Source organism: Agelaius phoeniceus, chromosome 2 (assembly GCF_051311805.1).
Source record: "Agelaius phoeniceus isolate bAgePho1 chromosome 2, bAgePho1.hap1, whole genome shotgun sequence".
NCBI classification, from domain to species: Eukaryota; Metazoa; Chordata; class Aves; order Passeriformes; family Icteridae; genus Agelaius; species Agelaius phoeniceus.
In genome coordinates this window covers 77,526,561-77,551,291 of record NC_135266.1, presented here as the reverse complement: position 1 = coordinate 77,551,291, position 24,731 = coordinate 77,526,561, and the positions used below count along the sequence as shown (strand labels likewise).

At 37.6% G+C, this 24,731-nt stretch overlaps 1 protein-coding gene across 2 annotated transcripts in view; it reads right to left on the bottom strand.

The window, feature by feature from the left end:
* Positions 1-24,731, bottom strand: part of TRPC6 (transient receptor potential cation channel subfamily C member 6) — an 80,890-nt gene that overhangs the window by 10,776 nt on the left and 45,383 nt on the right. For both annotated transcript variants that reach the window (XM_054655147.2, XM_077173962.1), the window contains 8 exons: positions 20,182-20,956; positions 12,142-12,327; positions 10,100-10,264; positions 8,090-8,303; positions 6,042-6,269; positions 4,034-4,298; positions 3,016-3,211; positions 1,619-1,822 (listed from right to left, as the gene is read on the bottom strand). In XM_054655147.2, the coding sequence (XP_054511122.2) occupies positions 1,619-1,822; positions 3,016-3,211; positions 4,034-4,298; positions 6,042-6,269; positions 8,090-8,303; positions 10,100-10,264; positions 12,142-12,327; positions 20,182-20,956 (2,233 nt within the window). The remainder of the gene's footprint in view (positions 1-1,618; positions 1,823-3,015; positions 3,212-4,033; positions 4,299-6,041; positions 6,270-8,089; positions 8,304-10,099; positions 10,265-12,141; positions 12,328-20,181; positions 20,957-24,731) is intronic.

Sequence of the window (24,731 nt, the reverse complement as noted above, 5' to 3'; positions counted from 1 at the left end):
GAAAAATTACTGGTAATAGAGATGAGACATTTGAACTTAATAGCAATTTTGACTTAGATAACAGTGTTTGTAATACAATACCTACATTTGTTTTCATAAACTGTATAAACTTACTCAGAGGCACAGGATTTTTCCCTAGAAGTCCATTTTTTCTTTCTAGGATTGTGAGCATTTTTTCCTCTTTTACTCTTCAACTAATAAGTGTGAAAAACGTGCTGGTCACACTGGTGACAGAGAACTGACAGTAAATGCATGTAAATTCTTTACTGGTCCCCAGACTAAGGACTAAGGACTCTTAATAACAAATTCAAGAACTCTTAACCTTGAAGAGGCCTCTGCTCAGACCACAGCCCATTTTAACAAAGATTCTTCCATACTTAAATTTCCATTGAAGAAAATTTTGTTTTTCCACCATGACAAATTCTTTCTTTTTTTTTTCCTGTATGTTATCAAATGCTCACCTTTCTACTCACTACATCTGATCAGCTGCCTTGGATAACTCTTCTTCCCTAAAATGTTACAATAGCGCTAGAATAGTGCCAGGCTTTACATTTCCAATGCCACCTAACATCCAATGTTTTTCTCAAGCAATTGAAATGATCTATACCAAGATCGTGCAGGAAAAATACACCTGCTACAAACTAAGCAAGTCCAATGCATCAACTCAAGTGCTTTTTACTGAAGCTGTGTAAGTAAAACAGGTAACAAAATATTTTACAATAAAAGCCAAGGGCATTTTCAGTGGAAGCAGAGACAGGGTGCCAAGGGGGGACTTTGGAGACTGCCCAGGCATGTGAGGGTGGCATTAGGAAAGACAAAGATTGCCTTAAGCTGACATTTGCAAGAGCAGTAAGAAATATTGCTACAACAGCAATGTAAGGCAGCACAAGGAAAATGCAGGCCTATTGGCAATGGGGAAAGGGATTTAAGTGACAGCTGGATGAAGGTAAGAATGAGGGACTTGATGCTTTTTTTGCCTCAGGTTTCATCAACAGTTTCTCAGACCTCTGTGCTCACTGAAGGAATTCAAGGAGACAGGAAGAACTTGAACCAGGCAAGTCCAGAGTGCTACATCCACAGGCACATCTGAGAGAGCAGATGCACCCCTAGCAAATATGCTATCATCTCTGAAAGACCACAGGTATTGGGAGAGCTCCCCAAAAGCTGGAGAACAGTAAATGTCAGATCCATCTTCAAAAAAGGTCAAAATTATGATTCGAGCAGCCCTGGGCCACTCAGCCTCCCTTCAGTAAGTGGCAAAATAATGCAATGAAAAATGAAACTTCTTGGAGCACATTCAAGAACAGATGGTGACTGGAAAAAGCAGGTGTGTATTTATGAAAAGTAAAATCTGTCTGATCATCTAGATGGTATTCTGACATAAAGTGACTTGCAGATAAGGGGAAAGCAGAAGATGTCATTGGACCTGAACTTCAGCAGGGATTGTAATTACTCTATTCTATTCTATTCTATTCTGCTCTCCCATATTAGTGACTGATTCAGTATGGATTAAGTATGTTGGGAAATTAATGAATAAAGCAGGGCAATAATAAAAATAAAGTTAAAATTGGCTTTATCTTCTAAAATAAGCAGTCAGTATAGACAAGAAAAAAATTACCTTATTCATCTCTGCATCTTCCTGAAAGCTTTTCTTTTGGCACAAAAATGGTTTAGAAATACATTTTTTGATTCTAATTAGGAGATACAGCAAAGATTTTGGGCTTGGCACTAAGTTGAAGGGTACTGGAAGAGTTCTCCCTTCTTCAAAGTAAGAAAACCAAAGTTTAGCCCTTGCAAATTTCCATTCTACATCAGCATCATCCTGTAAAACAGAAACACAGCTGTTAAGACACGGTTAATACCACTCTGACTATTGAAGACGCTCTAGCTAAACTTCATGTGTGTTTTAAGTGTAATTGGCTGAAGTAAATCTCAAACAGATCAAGATTTATGAAAACCAAAATTTCAGTGAATGGAACTGTTCTTCTTAATCCATTTAAAATAATGCAATTGCAGAAGAGCAGAATGGATTTAATTTAAATGTTGTTTATTCCAGAGTGCTAATAGTCTGTGATACAGGACCACAATGACAGACTGTTACTAGTCTGTAGACTCTATTACTTTAAACATGAACTTAAAAAAGATGAGGTGATTCTTACCTAATTCCTTCAATTTTCTGAAATATATGATTAAACTAGATATACTATCATCACCATGGTTTATGTTTATCATTTATGATCACCAAAACACTTTATTTCCCCCTGTAAAGTTTAGGAGGGTTTTCTACAGAAAGGACTGACGTCAGTTCAAGGTCATGACTCAATACTGCTGTACCTGTTTTTAGAGGCTGTTTTGTCCAGTCACTGTATTTTTAATGCTCCAAAGTTGATAGATTTGCCCTGTGGCCTCCCAATCCAGAAGACTGTGAACATCCCTAGAGAATGTGTTGCTCTTGCTCTAGCTTGACAATGCTACAGGCCGCAGTAAGAGCCCAGAATGTGGGACCAAAGTGGAGTCAAACCCGAGTTTGATGCTTTGGCAAGAGCAACCCCTAGGAAAGTCTGGGATGGCCCAGCTCCTGAAGATCTGCTTACTTTTTTCCTAAACAGTGATAATGATTTAGCCTTCTGTTTTCCATGGAATGCAAACGGTCATGCTGGATTTCAGCAAGTAATTACAAATGAGGCAAATGAAAGATTCACAAGAAATTACAAATGAGGCAAATGAAAGATTCACAAAGTAACACCATGTAGCCCATACTCTTCAGGAACATAACACAATTCACCAGTAGTTTCTTATTCCAGTCCAGTTCTTACTATTGCAAGCACATGCAGCCAAGTAATTGACAGGTATTTTATAATAAAAATGAACAGCGGCATTAATATTTTCTTCTAAAACTTTCCAAAAGCTTATGTGGTACTTGTCTTGATGTCAACAAGAAAATTTTCCAGGAGCCAGAGACAATCAGTTGCAACAGTAAATAGGGTGATATTTCATCATAAATGGACTTTTTACCTCAATTTCCTGGAATGAACTGTTGATCATTGCGATAAGCATGTTCAGTAAGACGATGACCATGGTAACATTATAGACTCCATAAAGAACATAACCAATATTTTCAATAAATTTGTGTTTATAATTGATAACAACTGATTTAACTTCTGAGAGTCCAAATATAGCCCAGAACAATGTTTTGAAGCTTTCTTCAACACTAAAAGGAGAAATTGGACACATGCATATGTTATTGAAGAAAAGCTGTATATTCTTATTGTAGAAATTGCCAGTTATCAATTTTATACAGTGTACAAATATTTCCATTATCATAATGTTTAACTCCACCTCTGTACATAAAATAGACTGTCTAATTTCACGGCTGTTTCATAACACAAAATTCCTAACAAAACTAACTATAAAACCATCTGATTCAGATCAGATGGTTTTAGGATTCATATATCCATCCTCAAAAGAATACTACAATGATTCACTTGTTAACTACTTTAATCTATATACTACAAGCTTGCTGTTAACATGAAAAAAATGTTTTAAAAAATTTTAAAATAATTAACCTGTAAATACTTTATTTAAATTGCACTATTAGTTCACTTACTGGGAATTATTTCACCATTAATATGACAAATATTTCAAAACTATGAAGAAGACAGGATATCTGATGGCAAATCATCAATTTTTTAAAAAATTGGTCTTATGGACCATAATCTTCCAGCTGAGTTTTTACTGTTCCACAATTCCAGGGTAAAGTCATGGTGTAGAAATAGTGATTTTTTTTTTCAGGTTAGTTAATTTAAATACATGTATTTCCTCCTGATCAGTTTATAAATAAACATAAGTCCAAACCTCTGAGGTACTTTCTCCTATTTATCTCCATCTGTTTGAAGATTTATTTTCTCTTGCTTTGATAAAGAGATCTCAGCTCCCCATATCCAAAAATACAGTAGCATTGCAAAGAACATTTAGTATTTTACTGAGTTATTGTCAAGAAAATAAAGGTTACAATTTAAACAGTTGTACTTACGTTGTGAAAGCTTCATTTTGTTTTGCCCCCAGATAGTAGGAATAGAGATTAAACATGCCTATCATGAAAGCCACAAACACCATGATAAATATCACCATAAACTTGAAGATGTCTTTCACGGTTCTGCCAAGTGATATCTGCAGTGGCCCAAAGCTTTCATTAGCTGGTAAGATGTAGGCTATCCGTGAGAAACTTAACACCACTGCAATTGCATACAGCCCTTCAGAAATGATCTGAGGATCAGACGGATCCCAGTTTATTCTGGCTGGAAAAAAGACGAGAATTCCTGTCAGTAAAACATGTGCTTATCTATGGGAGGCATTTCTGGACCACCTGCGGCCAGTGCTCTGCCTAATGTAGCCCAGGATACCACTGGCCTTCTTTGCTGCACAGGCTCATGTTCAACCTGGTGTCCATCAAGTTATCTTTGCTACCCTATGAAGAAACCTGGCATTAAATACTCACTATTAATACCATCCATACACAGATGCCCTTCAAAGAGACTTCAGTGTACATGCATACATGAAAAAATGCCTCAACTAGTTGCTTTAAGGACTTATGTGAAATTTATAACTTTCAAGTAGAATTTTTAAGACTACAATTTAATGTGTTTCAGAATATATATGTTTTAATTGTTCTGCTTTTCTGCAGTCTGGATAGTGTGAAAATGCAACCTTTTCAGAAACAGTATCTGAAGCACAGAATAAAGACAGAAACTGATGCAATTTAGTATCTAGAGAAAAATATCTAATAATGGTAAGTGAGATGTGGTGGTGTTGAGAGTGAACACAAGTCAGCAGTGCTTAATTTTTTCCCCATTTGGGCAAAATACCTTCTAGGACTTCCCAAATATCCCAAGCAACTTTCTTAACATTTTTATCTCTTACTGGTAAAGAGCAAGGATTGAAAAATATTAAAGAAATATAATAGAGTCTCTGAGAAAATAATATATAACAGATATATTGGTTTTCTGGCAAAATAGGTTTATGAACTTCCTGCACCGCATTGCTCAGTTCTGTCGCTGCATTACAATACATTCCATTCAAAGCTGCACCACCACAGACTGGTTTGCAGGACAATATTGTATAATTGAGCAGATTAAAGTTATCTAGAAAAGGGGTGGGTGACAGTGAATTAATTTTGATATTAGTTCATTTCAGTGCTGTCTAGAACAGTCTACAAAAAGATGTACCAACACAGCCAGGGGACTGATGATCAATAGTGGAATCATAGAAACATAGAATATGCTGAGTCAGAAGGGACCCATGAGGATCAATCATTGAGTCCAGCTCCTGGCCTTGTGCAAGACTATCCCCAGCAGTCACACCATGTGCCTGAGAGTGTTGTCCAAATGCTTCTTGATCTCAGACAGGCTGGTGCTATGACACTTCCCTGGGGAGCTTGTTCCAGTGTCTGACCACCCTCTAGGTGAAAAACCTTTTCCTGATATCCAGCCTAAACTTCCCCTGACACAGCTTCAGGATGTTCCCTTGAGTTCTATCACTGGTCACCACAGAGCAGAGATCAGTGCCTGCCCCTCCTCTTTCCCTCACAAGGAAGCTGCAGACTGCAGTGAGCTCTCTCTTCAGCTTCCTCCTCTCCTGGCTGAACACACCAAGTGACCTCAGCTGCTTCTCATATGACTGCCCCTGAAGGCCCTTCACCATCATCATTGCCCTCTTTTGGACCCTCTCCCATAGTTTAATGTCTTTTTTATGTTGTGACACCCAGAACTGCCCCCAGCACTGGAGGTGAGGCTGCCCCAGAGCAGAGCAGAGCAGGACAATCCCCTCCCTTGCCCATCTGGCCATGCTGTGCCTGATGCCCCCAGGACAGGGTTGGCCCTCCTGGCTGCCAGGGCACTGCTGGCTCAGGTTCAACCTGTCATAAAGATAAAGAAGAGAAGCAGTGGGAATGTCTTCAGTACTACATTGTGAAACTAGGGTATTGGAGGCTAATTAAAAGAAAATCAGTTTGTTTTGGCCCAATAATTGTGCAATCAACTCACCCAAGGTGTAGTATTTTATGTTGGGCTCCAGTGTTGGACTTGTCAGATCTTTCATATTTGCATCAACGATGTTCTGGGCTCTGGATGCATGCCAAAATGCCATAAACCTTGCTATAAATGATGCTGCAAAAATTGCTAACATACCAAAATCAAGCATATTCCATAACTCAAACAGGTACTCCTTTGGACCTTGAGACCAAATTTCTTTACATTCAGACCATATCATGCCTGTGTAAGAGACAACAGAGAAAACAGTGTGTTCTTAATTCTTCATGCTTGAGTTATATTTTTATTATATATAACATAAATATAGTAGAAATAATATGTTTATAAAATATATTTATATTATATTAAATATAATATAAATAATATATTTATATTTTTATTATATATAGGACATACTCTTGGTTGCAGTCAAATTCAAAACTATTTTGATCAGTAGGAGTCCAAACACAAAATTAAATCCTTGGACCTACAAATTTATATACATTCTGAGACTTCTTTCTCATCTGAGTAATAATTAGTCTTTCAGACTGCTTTTTCCTGTAAAACTACAAAAGCTTTCCAAGAGAGGAATGGGATGTGAGCCTTACCATCTGTTACAGACACAGAATGAGACAAGAAGAGCAGAAATGCAGTGGTGGTAGAGCTAAAGCATAACTCAAAATTTCTTATTTGCCATTTCCCTGGCTACATGTCTCTTTTACACATGTGACAAATGATCATGAAAGTAAGACTCAGACCTAATTCTTCTTCAATAGGACAAAGGAATCTGTCAGATTCCTAACTACTGTCCCTTAGTAATAAAATGAAAGTACATTATCAGCTTATGACAGCTTTTTTTATTGTGAAAATCCTTTTTTCTTTTCAAGGTAAAAATTATGTAATTATGAAGTAAAATTCTAAAGAATTAATAACTGAATGGAATAATGTCACTAATTTTTACACTTATCAAATTGAAAGCACTTTTCATCATTTTCAGATAAGGACAATAATAATGTCAATTACAGTAGCTAAATCCAATGTCACATCAGTATGCATGAATCAATTTTTTATAAACTGTCTTATGCATGAAAGTGATAAAAAATAGATTAAATTAGCGAAGTAGAACTTAAAATTGAGAATTTATTATTTACTTCTTTATTATCAGATGAAAATATTGATGTTTATAGACTTTGAAAACCTAAGTGCTATATTATTCCTAAAATACAAAATTATAATAGTTTATAAATAGCTTTACAATTAAATAAATAAATACTGCCAAGGTCTTTTAAAGCTATAATCAGTTGGTATACAAATTTCAATCACAATGAGATCATAAAAGCAAAGACTTTAAATGCATAAGCTCTTGAATGGGTAGCTTGAATTTAGCTCTCACTTTTTACTGACATAATTAACAAGCAGATCCTTAAAATATTTGAACATCTAAACCCCACTGGACTAAAAGGTAGAAAGTAAGAATCTGACAGCTAATATATTTTGGAATGTCTGGGCTCAAGTTCTGATGCTGAAGAGTTCTACATCACCAAGTTGAATGGGTCAGCTCAGAGTACTGTTCATAGAACTCATTTCATTCCTGTGTTGGGATTGAAAAAATCTACCACCAAATCTTTGGGGATCTATATTCTTCTCTTTCGTCACTAATATATTCAGCTAAATACTATTAGTTCTGCAGGCATGCTTGCAAAGTAAGAGATTAAGAGACAACTGGACACAAATAAATCTTGTCTCATCATGTAAAAATCTTTCCTCCTGGAAATTCACACTGGGACTCAACCACCCAAAAACTGGTAGACACTTTGCTTTGATATTCATTAAACTGAATTAATTAATCTTCAGATCATAGAGATTTCACCTAAATACTTAGTCTGTATGTTTGTGATCAACTAGACACATGAATCCTGCTGCCATCAAATAAAAAACACAAGGCCCACGTGGGAATGCAGACAGCTGAATAAACTCCCTTTGTTGCAATTTTTACACAAAACGTTAAAAGGAAAGGGTTTGGCTTCACTTGTAATCATAGCAATTTAAGCAAAAATTTTTACCTACTACCCAAGAAATAATAAGCATCTCCATCCATGAGAAACAGGATGTCTTCATCCTAAAAAGCTGTTTTACGTTGTCTGTTGTTTCATTGGGTCGGAGTTTGGTGCCATCAAACCTGTCAGCCGCATTCATGACAAGCAGACCAAGAAAAATGGTGAAAGAAGCTGCATGGGCTACAAACTTCATGAATGGTCCACGCATTATCCTCCCCAGCTGCAAAAGAGATCAACAAACACAAGGATATTGCACTGACTGATTCCAAATAAAATGTATATAAAAAGAGCAGTAACACAGATAATCATATATTTCAATAATAAAAAGAAACAAATATCTGAAAACATTTGTATACTGTGATGCCCTGTTGACAGTCATCTTTACAAGTTTCTACTGATTTGCTATTTTCAGAGGAATAATCCATCAGTTTCACTGTTAGGATATCAGCAATAGATTAAAAGTGAAACTGAAATGAAAAATAAAAAATATATATTTTAACTCAGTGATTTGAAATAATACTGTGAAATAATAATTTTGTGTCATTTTTGTCTATTACAAATAATCAAGAGAAAAATCTATTACAGCTGTTGAATTTTTTAATACTAGCTAGCTTCATTGTGAGGCAAGACAGAAAATAAGATTTTGACACACTTACTAAAAGCATTATCATTATAAGTGAATTATGAAGAAAATAATTCCCTTTCCTGACTGATGTGATACTCAATTTAGCAGTTATTGTGCAGTTTTCCCAACTTATTTTCTTTTTCTAAAAAAGTTGTGACACCTCAAAAGGTTGTATTTGTAGTTCTGTAGAGTCTTAATTTCCTCCTGACTTGTACGAAGGAAAAGTTCTCAGCTTTGTAAACACTATGAAAAACTTAAAAAATAGTTTAGTGCAACACTTAAAAACCTGAAAGCTCCATACAAACTCACATGAGTTGAACTTCTAGCAATTTTTTATTTTTGAGAGTGCCTATATTAAAAGTCTTAGCTTATCCACTTAGTTGGCAGCTCCAGAAAGTACTTTTTAATTTTAGACTGACTGCATTTGCATATGACAAATAAATTATTGAAGGAAAATAACAAGAAGGTAAGTCACTGCTACAGCAAAAATTCAATTACTGAAATGTCTTGTATCTCAAGGCGTTTTAAGAGAAAACTCTTCATAAAACCCCTAGTCATAATACCAAAAAGTGAAAATAATGCAATTGATTTTTATTGTCTAAATTGAAAGACATGAAAAAAATTGGCAAAACATAAAAGGCTACAGAGTTCAGCCTGCTAGAATTGTGGATCTTGTACTGCAACACGTTAAATAATCCTTATAGGAGGCCATTTGTCCCTCTAACATACTTTCAAGGGAAATTTTCCATTAGTGTCCACTCAAAAGGGAACTGTCCACTCACTGGCCAACTGAAACAGGGATTCAACACAAAGCTCAGTGAGGTCAAAAATTGCAACCCATTTTTATTGGAAAGGTTTTCCATACTATATATAAACCAAACCAGATATATGGGTAGCACCTAATCCCAGACATAGCATTCCAAGTGAATGCAGGGCAGGTTGTGCAACTGCTTTTAAGACCTCACAAAATAGGATGAATACTAGCACTGTCTTGACTTTTATAGAGTTATTTTTGATAATGAAAAAGACAATGTCCTTTGAAGCAACTGGAATCAACCCACAGCTTGAGCTTAGTTTACATCTGAATCAATGGAAAATGAGTATCCTCTGCATCTGCCTGCTAAGGCAAGAACTAAATGAAAAACTATTTGACTGGTTTATAAAGCAGGATTTCCTCAACGTAACACTTGGTTGACCATTTTAACTTAGTTTCCTTCATATTGCAATTAACACAACACATTTACTTGTCTTAATTACAATTGCCTGAACGTGCAACCTTGCAGCCATTCCACTCTAACATGGCTTTAAAAACGACATGTTTCTGAAGTGCTATCAGGAATTTACAGGCTGAGGAGTTATTAGGAGGCCCTGACAGGGCTTCCCAGGCTGACCTTACTGCAAGGAGCAATCCAATAGGCCATGGAGAGGAAGGGCAGTCCGACCGCAACCGCAAGGACAACCAGAAACTTCACTGCCATCGTCTGCTGCCGCAAACCCGACAGATTCTCGTACCAGATAGAGAGGAGCTGCTGCTGGCAGTTTGGATGTGCTACAAACTAATAATAAAAAAAAAAGGCACAAAAATGATACTGCTTTCAGAATAACTTCTCTTAAAATACAGCCATAGGAAGTGGATTAAGAATGCTGGAATTGTGAAAATGCAGCTTAAATTCAAAGGAGCATTAACAGGGGCATCAGAAAATCTATTTTGATAAGCCAAATCTCCCAGCAAACATGCATGTTGCCATCAGCAAGAAATACTTTAAATTAAAAACTTATTTATTAACACTATGTTCCATCATAAACTATTAATTTCATCTAAGGTTAATTTATCTGGGCAAACTCTATATGTTTCTGACATTTATAATTTTAATTTTACTGCTTCAGAAACTAAAACACCTTGAGTCTTCTGTTCTGCAAAAATTGCTATGTAATCTTCACTTAGGAAAGAAATAATACATCCTATTTTCACATAATTACACAGAAAATACCATTTTTTTCAGCTGGCATGAGAAAACAGCTGTCACATTTGCAGGAAATCAGATGAGGATTACTTATAACTTGGTTCTGGAACCATTTGGACAAACTGCAAAACTGAGAAGTCTGTCCTTAAAGGCTCTTTGTGTCCTCTGGACAGTATAAGAAGCATCTTACAAAGGTATATGTTAAAAATTGTAGATTCTTGTGCACTGTACATTTTAAAATCCAAATCTATAAATAAAATAAAAATTTATTTGAATGTAGTGTTTTTTTCTAGATCCTTTCTCTATACTTAAAAGACGACTGGCTGAAGGTACAAGAAATGTCTTTATTGAGGTAAGAGAAAGTGTTGAAAGAAAGTTCATATGTGCAGAAGCACTAAGACTCACAGTATGAAGGACCCAACCTCAATGTAATCTGTTCTCTTCAAAAGCTGTTTCAGCTCTCTTTAGTGACTGTAGCTTGGAAGTGTTGTGCAGGTTGTGCTCATATACTGGTTCAGCCAAAAGGGTTTTTTGTCTTTCCTTCCCTTCATGAACACATAAATACACCTCTCACATATAAATTTGCGTGTGCCCCCCAGGCATGTTAACTCAATTTCTCTAAAAATTTATGGTAACATGCTTTTGAAGTATACCTTTTTATCTGTGTCTTCTTGGTCTTTGGTTGTACAAACTTCACCACACAAATAATTTCTCCCTGGTTGACACAAGTCACCTAGAATTTTACAACCTATATTATCCAAGACAAGTTTCCTGGGAAATTCCAATGTTTATGCAGTTACAAACTCAGCTGGTTTCACTGAGCACTGTTCAGATGGAGAACAGAGTATTAAACTGTCAGTAGAAATGAAAGCAAGCAAAGAAGGGACAAAAATTCCTGTAGCTGGCACTGCCTAAAGCCTGCTTTCTCCTCACCTCAGAACCACAGTTCTAATATTCCTAGGTTGTTCCTCTGATCCCTCTGTACAGACACAAACAGCTTCTGTGAGACATGCAATTTCTCCAGGCTTTCTCAAATTCTTGAGAAAGACACAACAGCTTGACAAAAATCTGTGTCATTTCTTATTATGTAGTGCACTAGGACTGATGTACTGTTTTTAGCTTTTATTAGATCTTACATTTTTCCAGGCTTCAGAAGTAGTGCAAAATTTTTCCATCTTTTTTCTTTAAAAAACAGTTTTAAAATAAAAATATGTATCAAAAACTTTTGCACATAGCTACACATTGTTTTAGAGTCATTTGCTCTCATGCTTATTGTGACCAGTATTCACCTTAAACATCTGCCTCTTGTTGATATTGCAAGCAAGGATTCTTTAGATTGTAAAACCACTATGCCCAAAGGGCTCAAACATTCATTTCAGTGTCACAGGCTACCAAAACATAAAATTTAACAAAAGCATAATTTTATACCACCATCATGACATGCCTGTTTGATCAACAGAATTGCTTACTTTTTTAACTTCGTACTTGATGGCGAGTTTTAAGCGGCTGAGGCTGGGACGACCATGCTCTCCATTACTATGGCTCATCTCCACATCACCATTCAGAATAGCTTCCACTTCTTCTGTATTTCTGCACAAATCAAGCAGTCCAACTACAAAATCTTTGCATTGCATAGACAGTTTCTTGTAATCATTCTAGAAAAGAGAAGCAGAAAGAAAAATATCTTGGTGTTTAGATCCAACAAGAGAGAAGCAATTCTGCATTCCACCTACACCTCTGTGAACATGAATAGCTTCTTTGCATCTTGTTATTCCTTTCTTCTCCTAAATGTTTAAGGAATGGGGTTCATCTCACCTTGGTTGTCTTGTACATCTTCATTATCAATTTTCCCATCTGAGTCACTTGTCTAGACATGCTTTAGAGGCAATTAAAGTAGAAAAAAAAAACCCAAAACACTTTCAGAAACATCGTATGACACATTTTAATGACCAGTTCAAGTAGAGATGTATAGCAGAGGGGAAATTTTTCTATTCGCTGTTGCAGAAGTTTAGAAAAGATGTAGAAAATTGCACTGTAGAGATTTCAATTGGCCAAGATGAGCATCCTAAGCAGGATACATCTAAAGAAATGCCCAACCATCTTCCAAAATGCATAAATATACTGAAATTTCTAATGCCTAAAATTATTCTTGTAAACTTTGTCTTTCCCCTTTTCCAACATCTATTCTAGCTTGCAAAGACAAGGTTTGATTGCTGTTCTCCAGCAACACTTTTATAGAGTTAACCTGTACCAGTGGTACAGCTTGTGCGGTGACACTACATCTCTGACTGCAGCTCTGCTCTGGCTCAAGGACCTCTTAAGAGACTTCAGCACATGGGCCAAAATGTTGCTCTGCAACTGCAGCTTCAGTTGCTTATTGCTTTAGCTAACAAGTGTTGTCCTTGGGCACTGTTTTCCAAAAGACCTAAGTCAAAACAGAAAGTGGTATTTTAATCATTGCAATCTGCAGTTCATTAACCACTCCTTACATGCAGCTGTGTTTGGACCATAAAAGTTGGATATAGCTGGGAATTAGGTATAGATGTGTATCTAAATCTAAAAAAAAACTCATAAGAGATTTAGGCACACACCTGTCAAAAACTTCTGCTATTTTTTGATTTCTGCTCATTTTAATGTCTTAAAAAGATGAAATACTGTAGAATTTTTTCCTAAATGAAAGAATGGAAGAAACTTCCCACCCCCTCACACCATGCAGGACTGCTCATGTAGTCTCTGTGGCATGTTCAAGGTAATTTTCTACAAATGCTTTCTTACACAGACACATTTCCCCCTCTTCCAGTCTCTTCTTAAGGGTATTTCCCCTTCTTCCACCCTTAGTCTTGAGTTAGCCCCTTCTCTTTAAATACTTCCTTCATACTAACCACCATCCAATGCATCCAATACTTCATCCTAGAAGAGAATGGGCATACAGGATACCCTAATTTCTTTGCTGAGGGTGTACTTCATGCATCTTTGTGCTTTATTACGCACAACACTACAATAAAAGTTTATTACTTGGATATATTAAAGGATTGCATCCAAGTTTTACACTTCACTTTGCTTAGATAGATGCAAACATTCATAGACAAATATTTACAGACATCTACATAAAACTGCTAGTGATTTATTTTTTTAATAATATAACATAAACAAGGTAACTCAGAAGTCTTATAAGAGCAAAAGGCACTTCATTCAATGCCATTTATCTACAAAGACAACAGAATCTAAATACTAAAAGTAGTAATTTCCTTTCATTCTGAATAATTTATTATTGCATTATTTGTTTTCTCTCAATTCAATGAATAACAGGAGATTTTAACCAAAATCCTGACTTCTGACACTACAGAAAGACTTTTTTGAGAGTAATATTTCACCTTCTGTTTGGCTTTCATTTTTCTGCAGAAGCTAAGATTCACTATTCAGTATTTTTAACACATTAATTTTCTCTTCCAAATGAAAGGAAAATTAGCCATTTCAAATTCACAGACAAAGGAGAAACATAGAGGCAACTACCCACCTATGATTAGGTACTAACTCTTCCAAACTGATATTTGACCCTTGAGTACCAATATAAAAAACCAAGTAACTTTCAGTAAACATACGAACAATATAATTTGGCCTTCATAAGAACTTATGAAGCATTGTAATATATTAGTATGTGTCTTTTTTCTGGTAGAAGATAGGTACATACATCCACACTCATACACACTCTCTGTAAGTATTTTCCAGCTTAAGTGACTGACACCAGCTTAAGTGACTGACATGGAGTTTCAAAACTGTATGTGAGGAGACCTTTACTCTACAGGGAATTATCCCTTCTGAATTTAGGTTTGTACACAGTACTACAGTATATATTAGTACCCTGTAAACTGATCCATAAAATCCACCAGTTTATTTTCTCATCTGCAAATGCAATAAAACATTTCCCCCTCCCATGAAATACTGCCACAGCTGTGACCAGTGGTGGTAGCCAAGATGAAAACTTCTCGGCAGTCAGGTTATGGCAAACAACTGCTCAACTGGGAAACTGAGCATTGCCCATCACTGCCTCCTCCTCTGCTGTGTCACAGGCAAAGTCAGCTGAAGGCAGAACAAAAAATAAAATGACAGCAAAAATGATTGATACACTTTTCAATGTGTCTCTGTATACACACAAATAAAGGTTCCCCTCCCCGGGTCTCACATATCTCCTACCATTTATGTGAGTCAAGGGAGTGGGGCAATTTGTTTGGCTTAATTTATTTTCAAAAATGGACAAAGGCATGGATAATGAGTTTTCCTTTACCGCATGTTGTAAATTTAGTGATTTTTAAAAAAAGTCCATTCCTGAGAAACTTTAGATGGTATTTAGAAACTAAGTTACAGTTGGAGGCTTTAAAAAGAATCAGCACTGAATTCTGCAGTAAAGCATGTGTGCTTTATTCTCTGCATGTGACAACACTGGCTCAGGGCTCCTCAGCAGTTTAGGAAAAAAAACAAATTGTGCCAAATTTCACAAATTTCTTCCCAAGGATGAGGGAGAAGTACTAGCTGCTCCCACCTGCAGAAGGGAGGTGACGCAGCACTGTGGGGGATGAGGAACTAGAGAACAATGCTGGTGGCAGAGGAGTGAGAGTAGCACTGCTGAGAGGAGTCACCTGCCCTTAACGTGCCAGACTGTCTTGGGGTGACAAGTAAGGGAGCAAGCAGGCACTTGTCACTCTGAAAACCTCAGCTGACCATGGCCTGCTTTACCTCTGACCATGAACAGGAGACCACAGCCAGGAGAGCATCACTACAGCTGTATCTCCCAAAGAGACTTTTTTTCACACAGTCCCCTGTGACCAGTCACAGGCTCCTGCTGTCCCCCAGACTGTGCCTGGGATTAGAATGCTCCCAGCATGCAGGACGACAATGAACCACATGGATGGGATGGAGCAGTGCTCCAGACCATGTCCTGGCTCTGCTCAGTGAACTGCAGAGGACAAGATTAGAAATATGGATACTGCTATACTAGAACTTAGGATTTTAAAGTGGGATGTAATGTTGAATTTAGGTGTCACAGCAGATAGCTAAATACATTACTTCCCTTTCAAAGGTGGCCTTTATGCCTTCAGTGCTTCACTCCTTCTCTAACAAGTGATGTTACTTTTCTTTAGGAAAGCTGACAACTGCTGTAGTGAAGATGGGGGTCCCATTTCTGTAATAGGGGTTGTATAAATGAAAAAAAAAAGAAAACAAAAAACACCCAAAAAACCACTAGAAAATTAGATTTTGAGAGGGTTGAATTGAATTTTGCTTCTCATCAGAAAAGCAAATTCGGATGATTTTATTAGGGGGATTACTGTACAGCAAACAGTAATATATCTATGTTTAACTTAAAAACACATTTTCCATTTCATCCCTTTAAACAGTAAACCAGTCAGTTGCCATTATCGTTGCAGTGGACTTTGTAACAAATGCTAATCTTATCTATTTTGAACAGCACTGGGCCACAACTGTTCCCTCTCAAAACTTCAGGCCACATCTCTGCAGGACAACATTTGTCATATATCATCTACATCTTTATGTGTATAGTAAATATATTAGCTCTTAGGTGGGCAAACCACTGAGATGACAGAAAACACGAACACCATCTCCAAAAATAAAAATATTCTATATAATATCAAACTTAGTAAAGCTGCACACTAAGCCGTGTCCTGCACATGTGCTGAAGCAATCCCAAGTGCATGCATGGGCTGGGCAGAGAACAGATCAAGAAAAACCATGGGAAGCAGGACTGGGAGTGTTGTGGATGAAAAACTCAACATGAGGCAGCAATGTTAGACTGCAGCCTGAAGAGTCAACTGTGTCCTGGGCTGCATCCAGAGCAGCGTGAGCAGCAGGGCCAGGGAGGGGATTCTGCCCCTCTGCTCTCTCAGACCCCACCTGCAGGGCTGCATCAGCTCTGGAGCCCCCAATATAAAAAAGAGGTTGACTTGTTGGAGCAGGTCCAGAGGAGGCCAGCAAAGACAATCAGGGGGCTGGAGCACCTCTCCCATGCAGACAGGCTGAGAGAGCTGCGGCTGTTCAGCCTGGAGAAGATGAGGCTCCAGCGCGACCTTACAGAACCTTCCAGTACCTAAAGGGGCTCCAAGAGAGCTGGAGAGGGACTTCAGAAAAAGGCCTGGCAGGACAGAATGAGAGCCAATGTCCTTAAGCTGAAGGAGCATAGGTTTAGACTACATATTAGGCAAAAATAGTGGTAAGGCACTGGAATAGGTTGTCCCTAGAGTACTTTCTATCCCTGGAGATGTTCAAGACCAGGCTGGATGGGGGTCTGAGTAACCTGGTCTAATGGAAGGTTCCCTGCCCTGGCAGTGGGGTTGGAACTAAATAATCTTTAAGGTCATTTATAAGCTAAATCATTCTATGGTTCTATGACACAAAACTAAATTAAATGGTCTTCAGAAATACCTGAAGATGTCAGAATTATTTAGGAAGCTTGAATTACCTATTTGTTTGGTACAGAAATATTTCTACACTGTACTTTACACATCTGTCCAGTTATTCTTCCTTCAGAAGTAATCTACTTTTTTCTGATTTTACGCCTAATAAAGTATTTTTCTCCAAAACACTCTTAAATACTGCAACACTTTTAATACCTGCAACAAAATGCAAAATGCATGTAATGCTGGATAACACTACTGCATAGGTTTGTAGAAAGAAAGGGGTTTATTCCAGAGAATAATGGTTTCCCCCAACTGTGGCATTTCCTATTTTGTATGAATCACAGTTTCATGGCCAGTGTTCTCTCTAATATTAAATGAGAGAAGCAATTTATAGGACAGTCATAAAACAACCAGCATCACAGTTTAGCACTGATCCTTCCTATTGCCTCTGAGGAAGACCTGGAAATTATCTGTGTCACTGGCTGCTGTAGGCAACCACTTGAAAGTTTCCCTGCTACAATACCCTATCAGCACTATCAAACAGGTGACCTAAAATGGTGTGTTACCAGAAAGCTCAGTTTTAATTTAGGTAAGATTTGAAATATTTTAAATGGCTCAGGCTAACCCTAGGTGGAGCTAAAGATTTGCCATGTCCAGTGCCACAACCTATGCACTAAAAATATACTTGTTTTGATTACACTAACACATGCTAAGCATTTTCGCCAAACCCACACTTTTATGCAGTGTGGGTTTATACTCTCCAAATAATTGTAGCAAACTCCTGAAGTAAAGCAAGGGTAACATTTTTTTTAGATTAATTGCAGCAACCAGGGATATAAGCTTGCAGGAGTGCAAACATGCCCAGACTCACTAGAACTGACAGCCTCCATTTCTTGTAACTTTTACACACTTGTACTGCCTCCACTGAACTTAAGGCAGGGTATTTTGCAGTCAAGTCCCTGGCCTGTCTAGATATTGTAAACATCACTACTTATCAATAGTGTAAATGTCAGCTCTCATAAATTCAGTTATAAATGTACTTCACAGTCTTTAATATTTATCCAGAACCACTACATGGTTTTAGTATCTATAAAAACATTCCCAAAAGACCTTATGTTGCCAGCTGCCAGCTCCTGGTGAAACCTTAAATTATTGGAGAGTTAAATTTCCACATTGCCTTGTGCTCCTCAGTGTTCCTATTCCACTGCACTCTACCCAAAGAGTATGCATAGTCCCAGCAGAGCCTGGATGATTAATGCCCAGCAGTATGGAGCTGCTTTGTCTCTAATCTCCTGTTTCTGCTGAGGGACAGTATCCAAAATCTGTTAAAATTCTTTGTACAACACTACACTAGAAGTGAAGCTCTCATTTTACAGAGAGCAACTGAGACAAAAGAGGAACTGTAAAAACAGAAGTCACCAAAGAAGGACCTCCTCATGGCACTTCAGAGCTGGCTGCAGAAGCTTTTTCTGTGACCCAGCCTACTTAGGTTCTCACCTGTGTGCTCCATTCCCTGCCTGGTGGTGCCATGGACAGGTACTGTCCTCTCACTCATCTCACTGATTGTGTTCTGTAGCATTCATTGAAGGGCACCTCTTGCTGGCTGCTCCAGATAATGAGCTTATCTATCTTTATAATAATCTTAGCTTGTGTCACTCCAACTGTGGTAAAGGGATCTATACAGTTCCTATAAATCAGACATGCTATTTATCTCAACATAGCTGTGAACTCAACAGGCTGCGCTTATGGTTTATGAAAAACGGTTTTTAGCTCTGTTCTAAATTTACTCTGCTTTAAGTTAATCAAGTCCTTTTGTTGTCATCAGCAGCTGCTAAAGAGAAAAAAGTATGTGGTTTCAATACTCTTCCCTGAACTGCACAGGAAATCAGTGGATGAAATCTCAGCCCACTGAGGTCTTAAAGGTTTCTGCCAGGGACTTCATGGGGCAGATATTCATTCTCTGCAATAATCTCAAATGGTCCTCCCAGCATTTTGGTTTTTTCTCCTTCCCTCCAATTTCAGCAGTTCAGCTGCTGTTTTTAAGATCACCTTATACATTCTTCTTCCTAATTTTCCATCTCCAATAAATATTTCAGCTTCTTATAATAGACTGGTGCCACCTATGAGCACAAGTCCAGGGGAATTAATTCAGAACTGCAGCACCTCAGCTCAGGTTGGCTGAGTAGAGACAGGTTCACAGTTCTGTAAACTGTACCACTGCCAAGATTATTCTTAAATATTGATCATGATAACTTCAAACACTTGCTAACACAATGTTGGAAATTATTCTGTTACAGCTTTGGAAGGATGTTGATCTCCTGCTAGTGAAGTCTATATATAGAGCTCTGTCACAGGAGCATCTGCTTTTGACAGGGTCCCATGAGGCAAACCCATGCTAAATGATTTTAGCTAACCCAGGTCATAAATAACATTGGCAATGTTTGCACAAGGCCTGACTTTGCATTTACTGACAGATAAAACCTTATATTCTTACTCCTTAACTCATGCTTCAAGAGTCTAAACTAATATTTTTTTTCAAAAACATCCATTAATTAAATATAAAAATTTCTATTTAACACTGAAAAAGCCTTTTAACTCTACAGAGTTTACATATAACTAAGCACAAAAAAGTAAGAAAGAGGAAGAACTGAACAGAAATACTAGAATAGCACATTAAAAAAGGAGGACATCTATTTAGAATCCTCCTCATGAAGGAATGCAATACACTGTAAGTATGAAAGCTTCAAGTCCAAATACAAGAAACTAAAGAGAATTCATGAGGGTTTGATAGAATCATGCAACTTATCTGACATTAGTGACTAAAATGTATCACTCTTTCCCTGCCCTAGACCAGCTTCAGCCATGAGTTTGAAGGGCCTCCTTCACTCTCCTGCCTGACAGGAAGTAGAAAATTAGTTCATTGGTACATTCTACATAAGCAGCATGAATTACAATTGGCACACAGCAATAAGACATTCACAAAGATTTAAATCTTCCACTCAGTAAAAAAACTGTATCTTTTCCCACATTATATTGCTGATTTATGAAGGATAAAGTTTGCCATTCCATGTCTGCCAGAATCAGCATCCCTCTACTCACCTTGAACTCTTTTTCAATGTTGGCAAGCACGGCCAGCTCATTGCTGAGCTCTAAGGCAGTCATGACCGGGTCTTCACTGGACAAAGACAGGTAGGCAGGGCTGGCCAGACCTTTGTAGGCATTGATCCTGGACCTAGAATGGCTGAAAGAGTCATGCTTTTGTTTCTGGTTGCACTCACTGCACTTGCAGAAGTAGTCGTGCGGCCTGTCGATGCGGGCTCCCTTGCGCAGCAGGGTGTGCACGATCTCGTACTCGTGGCAGTGAGCCGCCAGGATGATGGGCGTCACGTCGTGCGAGAACCGCGTGCCGTCCTCGTCGTACGCGTAGAAGTCGTCGTGCTGCAGCTCCGACTGGCTGGGACTCAGAGCCAGCCTCTTGCCCTCGGCGAACGCGGGGTGGCTCAGGATGGCCTCCACTATCCGAACGTAGCCCTTGCTAATGGCCAGCAGCAAGGCGTCCCCCACCCGGGCCAGGTTCTCCTTCTTCAGCAGCAGCTCGGTGATCTCCAGGTGCTCATTGGCCACTGCCAGCTGCAGGGCGTTCTGCCCCATGTAGTCCACGCAGTTGACATTGAGCGAGGGACATTCCTCCAGCATTTTGCGAACCACCGGGATATTGCCATACTCAGCGGCGTCCAGGAAGCGCTCCTCCTCCAGGGAAAGGCTGGTGGAGCGGTCATTGAACATGTAGGCTGGCCCCCGGCTGGCCTGCCTCCTGCCCTTCTCCCGCAGAATGGTCTGTCGCCGCAGGGCCAGTCTGTTCTCGTTGCCCCGGCTGTGTGCACACAGAGAAATTGTTAGTTCTTCCTTATGCAAGGACATTTTGAATAATAATTAATAAAAATATTCTAGTTCTTTATCTGCTGTGTATTTTGACTGCAGCAGGGACACCAGAAACCCTGCATTCGATGCGTTTCGTAACCCCTGTTACTACACAACCTGAGAATCAGTAGACAGCTACATTTTATTTCAACAAGAAGAAAAAGCTGTCATCAATCATCATCTAAAACTACACTTTTTTCCTTATTTTATCCTCCCAGCTCAGATTGAGAATAAGCCACAGTGTGAAAGAAGTCAGCAGTCATGGGATAGGAAATGAGGGATTGCTCAGGATAACAGGGCACACAAAGATGAAAATGTCTAAACTCCCTTCTGCTCCACAAAAGCAGTCAGGCTGACTTCCCTTGCTCTTACTCTCTCCACTTCAGCAACCATCTAACTTAGATTTTGGCTCTGGTTTCTCCTCTGCACCCTGCTGTTGTTTTTCTGACATCTATAATGGAGTGCTCAGGCATTAACTGAATCTGAACAAGATAAAAGCACATCAAATACATTGAATGGCATCTCTTACATCCCATCTCCACCATTCTTTTCATTATTGCAGTTCATAATCTTAATAAGCTAGTTATTCCTTCACTCAGGGACTTGCCAACAAATCCTGCTAATTCTTGATTCATGATAGCTCTGAAATATTGTCCAGTCTGCTACTACTGAAATCTTCAGCCATTTACAACCATAATATTAAATACCTCATTAATAATTATTTAGTCATTATTATAAAGTGAACATGGCAAACTTAAGTTTTCTGAGAAATGTTACAAAATATGCTACATTCTCTTTAAAAATAAGGAAATCTAATTAACTAATCAATCTTATTTTTTCAGTCTATTAAGATTCCAATCTGCAATATAAATTAAATTGCAAATAATTTTCTCTTCTAGAATTACTCTGCTAAACTACTTAATATTCCCCACAACTTCATCTTTTTTCTTTATTGAATAATAGCTTAATTATTCTTTACATACATATGCTCAAATACACTTTGCTGCATTCAGTATTTCCCACAAAAAATAACCATAAGCAATATTTTATTCATTAAATATTAATGAATATGAATTTAAGTTTCAGTAAAAAAATTAGTCCTCTGTGATTCAAAATTTCTTCACCATAAGTAACATTACAAAGTACTATTTATTCTAGGTTGTTTAGATTTAGCTTTAGTAGAAATTTCCTTTCTGCTTCTTGCCTTCTATGTTCTAGAGATAAAGTCTTCTGCAGCACTGGAAATACTTGAAATTGCCAAAGTCTTAAATATAAAAGGACCAATTTTCTGCAAGATAATAATAGGTATGGAATGTGGAATATATCACAACTGACAACAGTAACTATTAATTATAATTATTAGTTTCATTATTTGATATTTTTAATAAATAGTTATTCAGAATTGCAAGTAGGGAAGCACAAAATATTTAAATCAAGCAAAGAAAGGTTTAGTTTTATGTTTAAATTCATTTCAGAAGCAAACTTTTTTCCTAGTGATAAATGCAAATCCTATGAACTGAGAAATGTAGCTCTGAAAAAAAGCTATATAAGCTTTATATTTATCCTAGTTTTCCTGTGTATATGTTGAATTTTGTAAGCTTCCTATATTTTCACAGTGCAGTGTGTTCCTGTGATATCAGATTTGTAGAAAGTCTGAAAAGCAGTGCAAAGTTTTCATATACATTTTTTATTGATTTGTTCTTTTATACCAGAGAAGGTCCTTAGCAGTGTGAGGGGTTACCTACATTTAAGATAAACTGACCTGGGCTTCAATTTAACCAACCAGACACAAAGTCCTGAGACCTGGCATGCAAGGGTGCAGAGGGATAAATCATGGCAAGGTTGCTCTCTACCATCTTTGAAGTGCACCAAGTTTTCCAACTTTCTTAGCTCCACATTGGCTTCTCAGTTTTGAGTAAACTGATTATTTAAATGCAGTAGTTCACTATCTATCTTGAACTGCTTCTTTCTTCGGTGCAGCAGCCAATTACTGTTGAATATAATTCAAGTAATTTATACTGAAGTTATTTCACAGAAGGACAGAATCATTTAGGTTGGAATAGACCTCCTAGATCATCAAGTCCAACCTTTTACTCATCACTACTTTGTCAACCTGACCAAAGCACTAAGTATCAAGCACCAAATGACTGCACCACCTCCCTGGGCACTTCTTTCCTTAACAACCCTTTCCATGAAGAAATTCTTCCTGATGTCCAACTTAATTCTCCTCTGAACAGATTATAGACAGATAAAAAATTCAACCCACAAAAAAATTGGAACATATTTTTTAAACTTCTTCCAAATAACAAAGACGTGTTCAATGTAGACTAAAATCTTAGTTAAATTGTCAATAACATTGATATAAAATATGTATCTTTATGTGCCCAGCAAAACTAACCCAGTATAAAATTATTTTTGTAGTATTTGATCCTTTAACAAGGAAATAGACCCTTCAACAGAATCTTGGTCATTTTTTCCTGAGATGCATCAGCTTCAGCAGTCTGGGGTGATTAACTGACCCAATATAATGCTTGTGGGGACAGATCTTAATGTTGAAAACAGGCAAAGGAAGTATTGAGTACCTCAGCCTCACCTGGGTCCTTTGTTACTGGATCCACCAGCATAATCAGTCTGTGGTGGTGAACTGACACAGCCCACAAGCCAAAAACTGCTGTTCATTAAACACTTCCTCTTCCATCTTTCAAATAAGGGAAAGATATTCTATTTCTATTCTAGCAAAACATTCAGTATGGTTTATCAAAGCAAAGGGTAATCATTGCAGTGAAGAATACTTTGAATTAGTGTCTTTGTCTAGTACCACTTCCTCTTTCCTTGCCTGCATTTAGAAGAAAATCATTGCTTAAATGGGATATTAAATACATACACTCCTTATACAGTAGCTCATCAACTGAATTAGAACCTATTATAGAATGAAATAGAATTTATTTTTATTGTTTGCTGGCCTGTACCACATGTCTGATGCAGATCTCTAGAATCTCAATGTAACCAATTTCTCCTGCATCAATGCATTTCATATGTATGAAATGAATGTCCTGGTTTGTCCATTTGCATCTACAGTTAATTAAATTTAAGCATCTGTCATTAAAACTGGTTCTTGCAGTACAAGGCTATAAGTATGTTTAATTGCAACACAGAAAGCTGAATTTTCTGTTTTATTATTTCTGCTTAACTAGATAGAGAAGGAAACATTACTTCAGGAGTTTGTTTAGAAATGTGTAAGACACTTGATTGCCTCTAAGCACAGGGAAAGGAATTTGGCAATCCAGAAGGGTATGTTCAGTCTTGTTTTAGTCTGACGTTCTTACATTTATTTTACACTCAATTCCAGTTCATTTTTTCTTAAATAGATGTTTGTGTCATAGTACTGGCCACATAAATCTTAAGGCCACTTGAAACCTCATCCTTCTCAGACTGTAACTGTTGGTTGCAAGACATTTCCTGAGTGCACTTTGGAGAAATGCAGTCTAAAGTACCATACTCATTACTCCTTAGTACTGAAGAACCAGTATGATCAAGGCTGGAATATTGTCATCATTTTTGATATCATATTACAGGAAGGAGTTCTACAAAATTAGAAATTAAATGCAAGAGAGCAACAAAGGTCACACAGTCTCTACCATATCTTCCACTTAAAGCATGGTAAGATTGATTTTGTGAATTATACAGGATGGTACTCCACTCATCTCACTTTCACTGTAGGATCAGCA